Here is a 12118-nt window from a genome sequence, read left to right on the forward strand (position 1 = left end):
GAACCCCACCACCAACTCAAGAAGAAGGTTCAAGGTAGCTCACAGGCCTACTGGCTCCCACCCGACCGCGAGTTCTAACAGCAGCCAGCTATAAGGGCAGGGCTACGTAGCAACCGAGGGAGTCTGAGGCAAAGACAGTTGATGCCTTGGCTGTGTGTAGAGTATCGCCCCCCACCTCGTCCTCCTGCCCCCACTCCTCTGGATCCAGGCTGGGAAGGGTCTTTCTTTCCCTCCCTGGAGCACCCTGCTCCTGGTCTCCATGCTTCCTCTTCCTGGCTCAGTGGCTTCTCCCTGAAACAAGGCCGATGGATGGAGGAGCTCCTACCTGCTCGGCTTCCTCGTGCTTTTCAAAGTTGATGAAGCCAAAGCCCCGGGACTGGCCACTGTCATCCCTCATCACCTTCACGCTCAGCATCTTCCCTGGGAAGGACCAACGGAGCTCAAAGGGGAGCCCCAGGAGGACCCCCTCTTCCCAAGTCCTCAGGAAGCCCCAGGAAGTCCTCCTCCCTCCCAGGCAGGCTGGAGGTGGAAGAGGAGATAATGATGCCCCTTCCCTCCCCCCCAGGGCCTCAGGGAGCAGGCCCACCAAACTGGGAGAAGAGGTCCCGCAGGCCCTGCTCATCCACGTCCCCCGGGAGGTTCTTCACATAGACGTTGGTGAACTCCAGGGCCCGAGTCTTCAGCTCCGCCTCCCGCTCCCGTCGGGACTTGAAGTGGCCGACGAAGCTGTGGACGGGCTGACATGAGCCCCCTCTGTCCCCACCCCAGCCACCCGGCAGCCCTGGATTCCTTCTCCAGACCGCTTTCCTCATCAGGAGACGGGCTAGGGCAAGCCCCCTGCGAAGGAGCCCATCGGGACTTCCCAAGGTCCTCCCTCCAACAGCCAGGAGTCTACGCTGCACAGCTTGTCCCAGCAGAAGGTGAAGGTGGCTTCCTTTTGTGACACAAATGCACACTCTCTCACAGGACAGCCGGGGGCAGATGAGGGCTGTGCAGCCCTGGGTAAAGTCACGTGACCTCTCTGAGCCCCCGTTTTTAATCTTGCAAAATCGGGATGCAAGGCTTTCCAGGGACTCACATATTCATATACTGGGCACACTGGGCAAGCAGGAGAGAGCAGACCACACAGGGACCACGCCAGCACCACTATAGGCTGGGGTGGGTGGGGGGACCTTAACTGAATCACACCCTTTAAACTGTAATCCCCAAGTTCATGGAAACCCATCTAGGAGATTGTCCTAGATTTTAAAAAAACACAAAAAAACCCATCAAGTCTAAGAGACTTTCAAGGTATCTATTATGCATATAAGTGGCTGTCAATCATAGGCCAGCAGTTCAAACCCACCAGCCACCTTGAGGGGCAAAGATGAGGCTGTCTGCTCCTTGAAAATTTACAGCCTCAAAAACCCTAGGGAGTAGTTAGGGGTCACTGTCAGTCGGAGCTGACTCGATGGCAGTGTGTCTGGGCTTTGCTGCTGTTCACAGCACACTCAGCACATGGTGTAACAGCCACCAAAAATGGCAGGGGACTGAGCAACGGTGACTTGGAACAAATGCTAGTTCACAAAGCTCGTGCCCTTCTGAGATGTGGGGAAAGCCCACCAAGACCAGCCTAGTGGCCCCGGGTCTGTGCTCCAAGACCCTCCCAGCTCAGAGCATCTTTCACCCCTGGAGCACCAGGAGGGGCTGGGCTATCACTGGTGCAGAATCAGAACTGGGGGCCAAATACACTTTACCATTAAAAAAATTAATGAGAGTGGGGGGCCAGGGAGAAGGTCCAGAAGCAGATTCAGCCCAGCCTTTGTAGCTCCATTTTCCCATCGGTGGAAGGGGCTGATTCCACACTGGGGTGCCTGAAGGCGGCAGACGGAGCACAGGCACCCTCTTCTTCCCATCAAAGCATCCCAAACAGCTTAAGAGAAACTTCGAAGCTGCGCAGAGCAGGCTGGGGAGCAGATGGAGTCCCTGAGCCCACAGCGGGCCCTGGCCATCTCTCCCCGAGGCTCCTCCCAGGCCCATCATCAGCCCTGCTGTTATGTGGGGAAACCAGGGCCAAGAGATCGAGTGACCTGTCCGAGGCCACGCTGCCAGATCAGCACTGCCAGCTGCTCTGTGCCTGGTGCCTAGTCACTGGTGGTAGGTGGCATCCGTTGCCATTTGGTGTCCTATGAGGCTGCCCCTTCTACCTCAGTCCCGCCCCGCCCCCCCCTGCCCCCGGCCCCCCACTTACACTTTGCGGTCATTCAGCAGCATGCCGTTCATGGTGCTGATGGCCTGCTTCGCAGCCTCGTGGGTCTCAAAATGGACAAACCCGAAGCCCCGGGAGCCGGACTCGTCACACACCACCTGGGCCACAGAGAAGACAAGCAGGGACGCACCTCACCAAGTTCAGGAGGAAAGCAGCATCCAAGGAGATATGTCAGATGCCCAAGACACCATGTCACACTTAAGACAGGCTCCGCTCACCAAGGGGTAACCGGAGAGTCAGATCACAGCAGAGGGAGAGAGACCTCGTGCAGAGCCGGGCTCTCCTCTGTACCACCACGCAACGTAAAGGAATCTCCCAGGGGCAGGGGTTAAATTAAGACCTCCACATCCCACACCCTTGTTTCTTCTATCTGTTTGATGGTTTTAGTCCTCACAGTTAAGTCCCTGGTCCATTTTTTAAAAAGTTTTTTGACATAATAATTCACTTATCATACAACTCAATGGCTTATCATATTAAAGAGTTGTATAATCACCACAATCAATTTGAGAACGTTGTGTTTTTTCTTGTACTACTTATTAGCTTCCCATTCCCACTCCACCCCCCAACCTCCTCTGCCATTATCCTAAGAAACTATTAATCCAGTTACTATCTCTATAAATTTGCCTATCTTGGATTTCTTCATATACAGAAAAACATATAAACAAACACCCAAGAACAACAAAATAAAACACAGAAATCTCAATCCAAAAGACAGCAGAGAATAAAAATTAGAACAAATTTAAAATGGGTCAAAAGGGAGAACAAATGATAAGGTGTTAAATTTAACCCAACTCCATCTGCACATCCTTGGTCAACAGTTAGACAGTTTTCACCAGAGGCTTGATCCATGTGGGGACCCTGCAAATGGATAGTGCTGTAGTGAACATTAGCAGACACGTGTTAATCTGTACTTCTGTTTGCTTCAGAAGAGTCTCTTAACTAGACGGTGCTGGCAAAACTAGATTTCCATCTGCAAAAGTTGAAGTTGATTCATATCTCCCACCATATAAAACAAATGAATTCAAAATAGATTAAGTAGTGTGATCCAAGGATTATAAGTAATAAAATCCAAGATCAGAGGAGGGAACGGTAGGAGAGCTTAAGTTCTGAGCACCTAGTTTGCAGATGGATTTGGATGACAGTGAAATCTATATGTATGTGTTAAGTGTAGATATGTGCATGTAGACCTACATTCACAGAAGACACAATCGCAGATATTTCTCATACATAATCAAATAACGTCTAAGCTTGGTTTTCTAGGTTTGAAGGCTTAGGGCAACTCAGTCAATGGGCATAACACAGCTCACCAAGCTCATGTTCTGCACCCTAGTGAAGTAAGGAGGGGCTGGGGTCTAAAAGCTTACAAAGAGCCCTCTATGATACAATCATTGGCCTCCACTCACCGGGGCAAAAGAGTAAGAAGGAAACCAGAAATTTGAGAGAAACAAGCCTGTGAGGCTAACAGCTTATATGCACCGTGGCCTTATCTCCCATGAGATTAGGAGAACTAGACGATCCCTAGCTATCACTGCTGGAGTCACACTAGATGGCTCAGATAGGAGAAAATGTAGACCGAGACTCAAAGCTTGAAACAGGCCAGACTCACTGGACCAAATGAAACCAGAGGACTCCCCGAGACTATTACTCTGGGACACTCTTTAAACCTTAAACTGAAACTATTCGGAGATCACATGTTAGGGACATAACAGCGGCACACAAAATAAAGGATATTACCTGTTAGTAGGGTGCTCTACTGAGAAACATCTGTTATGAGACCAAAGATCAACATGTATGTGAAAACAGATGAGACACTACGGAGGCAGGGCCTTGACTCCAGTCAGTCCTCCCTCAACCAAAGAACATTTACTTCTAATAACCTGGCACTCTGTGACACTCACCTTCCCAACACCATTGCGGAAGTAAAAATGGGTGCATAAGCAAATGTGGTGAAGAAAGCTGATGGTTCCCGACTATTAAAAGATATAGCATCTGGGGGCTTAAAGGCTTGAAGTAAAACAAGCGGCCACCTAGCAGAGAAGCAACAAAGCCCACAGGGAAGAAGCAAGCTAGCCTGTGTGATCACGTGGTGTTGATGGGCTCAGATATCAGAAGACCCAAATCAGTCAATCATAGTGGAGACCCACAGCCCATCTGTAGACAATTGGACATCTCATAGAGGGGTACAAGGAAGGGATGAGCCAATCAGGGTACAGTATAGCACCGACAAAACACACATTCCTCTAGTTCTTGAATGCTCCCCACCACACCCCAGTAGCATGTGCACTGGTACAAACAAGAGCTCTCGACACAAGAAATCCAGGACAGATAAACCTATCAGGAACAATAATGGGAGTTACCATGAGGGTATGGGATGGGGAGTGGGGGGGGTGGGGGAAGACCAATGGCAATGATCGATGTATAACCACCCCCCACCCTAGGGGCAAGAACAACAGAAACGTGGGCGGAGGGAGACAGCAGACGGTGTCAGATATGAAAATAATACTAATTTATCAAGGGGTCATAAAGGTGGGAGAATGGGGGAGGGAGAGGGAAAAAGAGGAGCAGATACCAAGGGCTCAAATAGAAAATGTTTTGAAAATGATGATGGCAACGTATGTACAAATGTGCTTAATACAATTGATGTATGGATTGTTATAGGCGCTGTAAGCGCCCCCAATAAAATGATTAATAAAAAAATGATGAAAAATAAAATAAATAAAATAACATAAAACTAAGTTGGCAGGGAAACTAGAGCACCATTAAAGGGCATGTAGACACACTGCGAAAATCAGAACTACGGCCACCAAGCAATTTGTGCAAAATTGCCAAATGGGAACTTAATGTGCCAAGTGGACACGCACCAAAGACAAAGTATTATTGTTTTTTAAGATAAATAAACAATCAACAGCTGGAAAAACAACAGCCCACAAGGAGGCTGTGGAGCCTAGTTGGGAACTCCAGGGCTAAGCCTGGCATGTCGTTCTGACAGAGGCCCCTAGGCCTCCCCAGGAGGGGGAACACTCAAAGGCTGAGAGAGACCAGGCCATTCTCCTCACACCTCTGGGAAAGACACCCCAGGTTCTGGCTCAGATCCCAACGTCCTCAAACACAGAGTCAGAGGAAGCACGGGAGACCTTACATGATCGTGCATCCAGCTGGTCAACAAATATTTACCAAACACCGGCTATCTGTCACTTATTCCTGGTACGGCAGTACAACGATGACTAAGAATGAGCTCACTGCTTTTAAGGAGCTTATGTGCTAGTCCCAGGAGAATCTTTTTTGAATGGTCTGATCCACTGATTGCCTTGATGGCCCATGAAAGGGGCTCCTTATGTCCAACTTTCAATTTCCCTCTCCTCATGAATTTGGGCTGGCCTTGTGAGAGAGGCAAACCACTTGGTCTCTCGTATCCACAGCCTTTGTGAGTAACTCCCCCCACATGACTGGGTGGTGACATGGAAAGAAGGTGCAATGGGATTTAGGAGGGAATTGGTAGGGGTGCCATTCTGCTGGGCGTAACGAGCCATCTCAGAGCAGGAGTGGGAGAGCTCATGGCGGTCAAGAATGAAGAGTCCTGTGTACATCTTAAGGACCCAACTCCCGGCACAGAGGGGAGGCAGGACCACTGAGCACACGAGTTGGGGGGGGAGGGGGAGGCAGGCTTCCCCGCTCACTGAATGAGTGGTGTGCAGAGTGAGGTGCCCTCTGGACACTGACCAGCATGGAAGGGGTTTTATGACACTGAGGCCAATGGGCCACGTGGGTGAGAGCCTGAGGGAGGTGTATCTCCTCGCAGGACTAAGAAGAGGTGCTATGGACAAAAGAACTGTATCTCTAACATTTCTGATCCCGATCCTGTGAACGTCCCCACAAATTCCATAACGATGAGTATTGTCCAGGAGTTCTGTGTGGCCATTGCAATGGATGACCAAACCCGGCAGTGAAGTAGTGCCAAGGGAATGGTGGTTGCTGCCAGCACAGAGTCAAGAAGGCTGGAGGGTGGAGGCCTGTCTGACGTGTCCCATTACCACTGGCCTTGGGCTGCAGTGGCCTTGGGTTCTCCTTTCCCCACTGTAGCCAGAGGACAGGCACTGACTCTGTGTCCTTTTTCACAGCTTGTGACTGTTGTTGGCTGACGGAATCCAGTGGAAGTAAGTTTCTACCAAGTCCAAGCTCAGGCCTCATGAGGCCCAAGTGAACTTGTTTTCTGTCTTCTGGAGCCTTGTCCTTGCCTGGGCCAGTCTGCTGGAACAGGCATGACCACTGCGAGGAAATGGCCTTAAATGCCCCAGTTGACAGACAGCCAGTCCCTCAAAGCCGAGAGAGCACGAGGGAGCACGAGGGAGCCCAGGGTGAGCCACCAGAACTGTCCAGCTGAACTCGCTCCCAACTGCCAATGAGCTAAAACCATGAAGCACCTTCCCGGCATGGATGGTCCTGGAGAGCATTAGGCTGAGTGAAATCAGTCACTCACAACAGGAAAAATATTATATGAGACCACGGTTATCAAGACAAAGAAAAACAAGACCAAGGTTTTCATGCCCAAGGAAACAGACTTTGATGGGCATCAAGGGGAGGGGGGAGGGAGGAAAGATGAAGCAGTAGGCTAGAGGGGAGACAGGTATTAATTAACCTGGGCAAATGGGAAGGGAATATTCCATAAGGGGGCGAAGCGGAGTCAAGGGGGATGGGAGCAAGGTATTGGGGGATTTGAGAAGTAGTTTCATTGTTGAATACAAAATTCATAATCTGAAATGTAAGCCCTCACTCCATCTCATTCAGAATTAATTTAAAAAAAAAAAAGGTATGAGCTAAATAAATGGTTTCTGTTTCTTGGCCCAAAGTTTTGGGTTACTCAGCGAGGGTCATCCGGACAATGAATGAACAATGTAGGACCCACCACCATTCCAGGGCTGCCTATACCTGGAACGTGTCAAGTACCAAGGGAGAACCACAATAAAAACATTACATGAGGCATGGCTTGGCATCTATCCCTCTATGGCCCAGGTATGTGGCCGAGACCCACCTTGCAAGAGAGGATGTTCCCAAAGGTGGAGAAGGTATCATACAAGGCCTTGTTGTCGATGGAATCCTCCAGGTTCTTGATGAAGATGTTGCCCACACCTGACTTTCGAAGTCCTGGGTCTCGCTGGGACCACATGATGCGGATGGGCTGGCCCTTGATCACCTCAAAATTCATTGTGTCCAGCGCCCGCTCCGCTGGATGGGGAGAGAATGGAGCACGTTCAGGGGAGATCCATCCTGCCTGGGGCCACCAAGGTGATTCTTCACACTTAACTGGGAGCCCAGCAGGGGTTGTTTGAGTCTCACCCCAGAAAACTGAAGCCACAGGAAGGATAAGGAGAGAAGAAATGAAGGTGGGGCTCTCCCACTGTCGGTTATGACCACATTCCACTCCTCACAGGAGCCACCCCAGCCCTGATGCCTACCCCCTTTTTATAAGTGGAAAAACGGAGGCCGAGAGACACAAATGGGCAGGGGCAAGGCTAGGTCCACTCTACCCACCAAAGCAAGCCGAGCACATGGGAGGGGTCTAAAGGACATGGAAAGCCCAGGGGGCACGGTGGCTTAAGCAGTAGGCTGCAACCCAAAAGGCTGATGATCAGACCCACCCCTGGGAGGAAGATGCGGTAAACCACATCAGAAGTAAACCAGTTACAAAACAGCAAAGGGCTGTAATCCTCACTAGAGTGAAAAGAATTGCTCGGTAACACAATTACTAAGATTAAAGTGGGGAAACAGTTGGGTCAAACGTTTTGAAAACCTCTTTCAAAGATTCATCATCTGCTTCTTTATTGGGATCATGAGCTAGAGTTGGGCTCACCTGTCCCTGCTGCCGGGCCTGCCTTGGATCGCTGTACGGGGGTCTGATTAAGCCTGTTAATGCCGGGATGGGAAGACTATGCACTGCTGGGGCCAGAACTCCTGACAATCTCTGCCTGGGGGCCAGCTAGCCCATCGCTCATGGCTTCCAAATCTGAAGTGGTTTTCTGTGGCAGGATTGCTTCTAGAGAAAGCTAATTTTTGCCACCACTTTTTATACCACCACTCTTTCTCTGGTTTTCTGCATTTTCTCCTAAGGAGACTGTTGCTAGCTCTGATGTAGATGATAAACTAGGCTCCCAGGGATCATACAAACTAATACTACTTAGAACCGAACTTGAAGTTCCCAGGGGAGGGCCAGCTGAAGATGACAGTTTAGGGGCATATGGAGGCTGAACTGCAGACCCAGAATTGCTACTTACTGCCCCTGGAGGCTGTGATGAACCGGGGTTGGGTCTTGCTACACGACACCCTTGCTTGCGGAACATACCCTTAGATGTATGTGACTCCTTCGTAACCTTCTGATGGGACTCGGTACTGGGCATCTGTGAAGTCTAGGATGAAATGTTTTTGAAGCCTGGGATCTCCTAATTTACTTCCTGAGCTATGTAAGTCTCCAATTTGTTCTAGGTAGCCTCTTCTGTGTGTGTTATTTTGGGCTTTGGCTGCTAATTTCATATCAATGGGCACTGTTTTGATGAAGATCACTTTTTGTGTCCCATAACCTATTGAGCCTCTGGTTAGCTATAAGAGGGCAAAGAAGTAAATTGATTGAAGATACTGGATCAGGTTTAGGTAAAGGTACTGGCAGTAAGTCTTCTGGAGCTCGCACGATGTGCTTTGCAAAGGTCGGCTTAGTTAGTATAATATCCATTTTAATGTGACTGAACTGTCTCAGTCACCACAAAGATCGACAGTCTCAGACACCCTCTGGGGGAGTTCTACGAGTGGGAACGGGCTTGACGGCAGCTGGTTTGGTTTTTATCTGATATGGGGTAGCAGGCAGCTGTCTGAGGAAATTACAGCTCAGAAGTGCTGAGCAGCAGGGCAGAGACCCCACCCCAAGAGGTGCTACCTCTCAGCCAATTCTCTCACCCGTAGAGCGGAGACAATGGGGACATGACCTATGTTTCCACCTCTCCCAAAGATCTCCCACCTACCTCCAAGTTGGTTGTTGGGCAGAGAAGACCTCTGAGAAATGGCACCAGCTACAGTCACATCCACGCCGACTCATGGCCCCACGGTCAGAGTCGAACTGCATTTCAGTTGACGTTCCATAGCTGGGCATTTCTTTTTTAAAAACATTTTTTTTTTTTTAATTAGCTGGGCATTTCTTTCAAGGCGCCTCTGAGTGGACTCAAACCACCAAATCTATGGGCTAGTAGCCAAGAGTGGTGGAGTATTAGTTGTTTGTATTAGAAGAGACTTCCTGGTGAACTGGCCTTGTGTGTCATTTAGGGGAGATCACTAGGAATTGTGTCCTGTGGAGCCCCTGGGGGGGGTCCAACTGCCAACCTTTTGATTAGCAGCCAGATGATCACCCACTGCACAACCAAGGAAGGTGTCTGAAACCAGCAACCAACGTCCATTTACCTCCCACTACCCTGTAAGCACAGGCTATATGCTGTACCCCACCTGCTGCGGAGCCCTCGATTCAGAGGGAGGGAGAATGGGACTAAGGAGCAAGTGCAATACGCTGAGGAAGTCCAAGGTCTCCCGACTAGTCCTGCTACAAGCCCAGAGGGGACCCCCTCCCCTCTAGCTGGCGCTGTTGCCCAATCAGTGATGCAGAGCCAAGGACAAGGGTCCCTGGAATCCTATCCATTCACCTGCTGGGAAACAGGCTCCACAGAACTACCCCTTTCTCCCCATCCACTCAGGAAAACAGGGAATATGAGTGCCCCCTTTTGCCTTGTCTGGGACCACATTTTTTTCTGTTACTCATTCACTCACTGCCAGCAAGTCAATAGCGACTCACAGGGACCCTATAGGACACGGTGACTGCCCCTGTGTGTTTCTGAGACTAACTCTTTACTGAAGTAGAACCTAGTTTTTCTCCTATGGAGCAGCTGGTGGTTTTGAACTGCTGACCTTGTAGTTAGCAGCCCAATGTGTAACCACTACGCCAACAGGGCTCCTTTCTCTAGTTCCATTTCTGGAATCTTAAATTCATTGTTTGCTTTAAGTTTTTACTGACTGACTGAAGTGAAGCAGTGGATACTTTATAAACTCCAGTTTTCCATTCTTCCCATGTTACCAGGGAATAAGTCACTGCCCCATTTTAAAGATGAAGAAACTGAGCTGCCAAGAGTGAAGTCTGACTCAATGAACATCCTAGCGGGACAGCTTAAACCAAACGGATGCTCTTAACCTTTCTCCTCACCATTCTCAACCAAAGTGCAAACAGGCCCAACCAATCAACTGGAATCGCTCCTGGCTGGGAACCCCGTTTTGGCGCCTGGATACCGAGAGAGTGAGTGGGCTTTTGGAGGCTCCGGAGGTGAGGCGCCAGGTGCAGGCCTCTGGCCGCTGCCCCTAAACCCCTGACCTCCTGGCATCCCCACTCAACAGCTGTTCTGTCTTCAGCATCTTCCTCCCCAGGTGCTTTGCATTCCGCCCTCCACAGCCACTCCACCAGGCAGTTTCCACCCGCTATTTCTCAGAGGAGCAACTGAGGCAGCGTGGGCGTGGAACCTGCCTAAAGTCACACAGCTGCTGCGTCTCCATCCCAGGTCTGCTGGACCCCAACTGTTTTCCCTCATCTGTAAAATAAGGTGATATCCGTACAACGTACATGGAGTCAATTCTCATAGCAATCCTATTACCCACAAAACAGAAAACAACTCACTGCTATTTAGTCCAGGCTGACTTACAGCGACCCTTCGGTGGGTTTCCGAGACCCTAATAAATGTTTACCGGAGTAGAAAGCTATCTTACAGGACATGGTGAACTACCCTTGTGGGTTTCAGAGATTTAACTCTTTATGGGAGTAGAAAGCCTCCTCTTTCTCCCAAGGAGTGGCTGGTGGTTTCGAACTGTTGACCCTGCATAACCAAACTCAATGCCATCAAGTCGATGACGACTCATAGCGACCCCATACATACGGCAGGGTCGAACTACTGCCCTGTGGACTTCCGAGACTGTAACACTTTCCGGGAGTAGAAATGGCCATTTCCTGGCTCAGGCGCAGGAAGGGCGTCTCGCCTCAAGGAAGCAGGAGCAGGGATGCCAGGGGCCGGGGCAGGCGGCGTGGGTGACGGTGGCCCCTCTCCCGCAGCCCCCGCCCGGGCCGGGCTCACCGTCGGCCGGCTGCTGGAAGTTGATGTAGGCGTAGCCCAGCGAGCGGCGGGTGGCCACGTCGCGGCACACGCGGATGGACAAGATGGGCCCGGCGGGCAGGAACTTCTCGTAGAGCATGGCCTCCGTCACGTCGGCGTGCAGGTCGCCCACGTAGAGCGAGGCCAGCGGGTAGCTCGGGCCGGTGGAGTTCATGGCGGGCCACGCGGCGGGGGAGAAGCCAAGTCCGCGCTCCTCGGACCTCCCAGCCCGACGGCGCCCGCGTGGGCCGGAGCCTGGAAGCCGGGACGCACTGTCTGGGGTCTCCCTACCCAGGCTGGGCCCGCCCCTTCTTAAACGCCGGGCCCCGCGGACCAATCACGGGCGCGCCCGCCCCGGAGCCCCGCCCCCCGCCTCTCGGGACGGCCCCTGGGAACGCTTGGCGTTCCGGAAGCTGCAGGTGGAGGTGGAGGTGGTCTCTGCCCCTGGAGGCGGGCAAAGCCCCCAGCCTGGCTGGGCAGGGCTGCGGGGCCCAGGAGCGCAGAAAGGGTGGCAGGGGCCTGGGTGGGGCTCTGGTCCCAGACTATAGCCTTACCCTTCTGGGCCTGTTTGCCTTTCTCAACAGCAGGGTCGTCTCTCCGTCGCCAGGATGAGACTGCTGGCGTGCGTTTCAAAGGGGGCACAGAATCCCCGCGTGGGTCCCGTTTCGGCGCTTGTGTAATTGGATGTTGCCCTGCCCTTGAAAGG

General features: G+C 51.4%; 1 protein-coding gene across 1 annotated transcript in view; it reads right to left on the reverse strand.

Annotated features, from left to right (window-relative positions):
* PABPC1L (poly(A) binding protein cytoplasmic 1 like) overlaps positions 1–11587 on the reverse strand; it is a 23841-nt gene extending 12254 nt beyond the window's left edge. Inside the window, exons 1-5 of the mRNA XM_045295494.1 lie at positions 11395–11587; positions 7278–7471; positions 2231–2346; positions 587–726; positions 326–420 (exon numbers count right to left, since the gene is read on the reverse strand). Of these exons, the coding sequence (XP_045151429.1) occupies positions 326–420; positions 587–726; positions 2231–2346; positions 7278–7471; positions 11395–11587 (738 nt within the window). The remainder of the gene's footprint in view (positions 1–325; positions 421–586; positions 727–2230; positions 2347–7277; positions 7472–11394) is intronic.
* Positions 11588–12118: the final 531 nt, after the last annotated feature.

Source organism: Echinops telfairi, unplaced genomic scaffold (assembly GCF_000313985.2).
Source record: "Echinops telfairi isolate 266 unplaced genomic scaffold, ASM31398v2 ScPeMD7_5592;HRSCAF=6446, whole genome shotgun sequence".
Classification (NCBI taxonomy): Eukaryota; Metazoa; Chordata; class Mammalia; order Afrosoricida; family Tenrecidae; genus Echinops; species Echinops telfairi.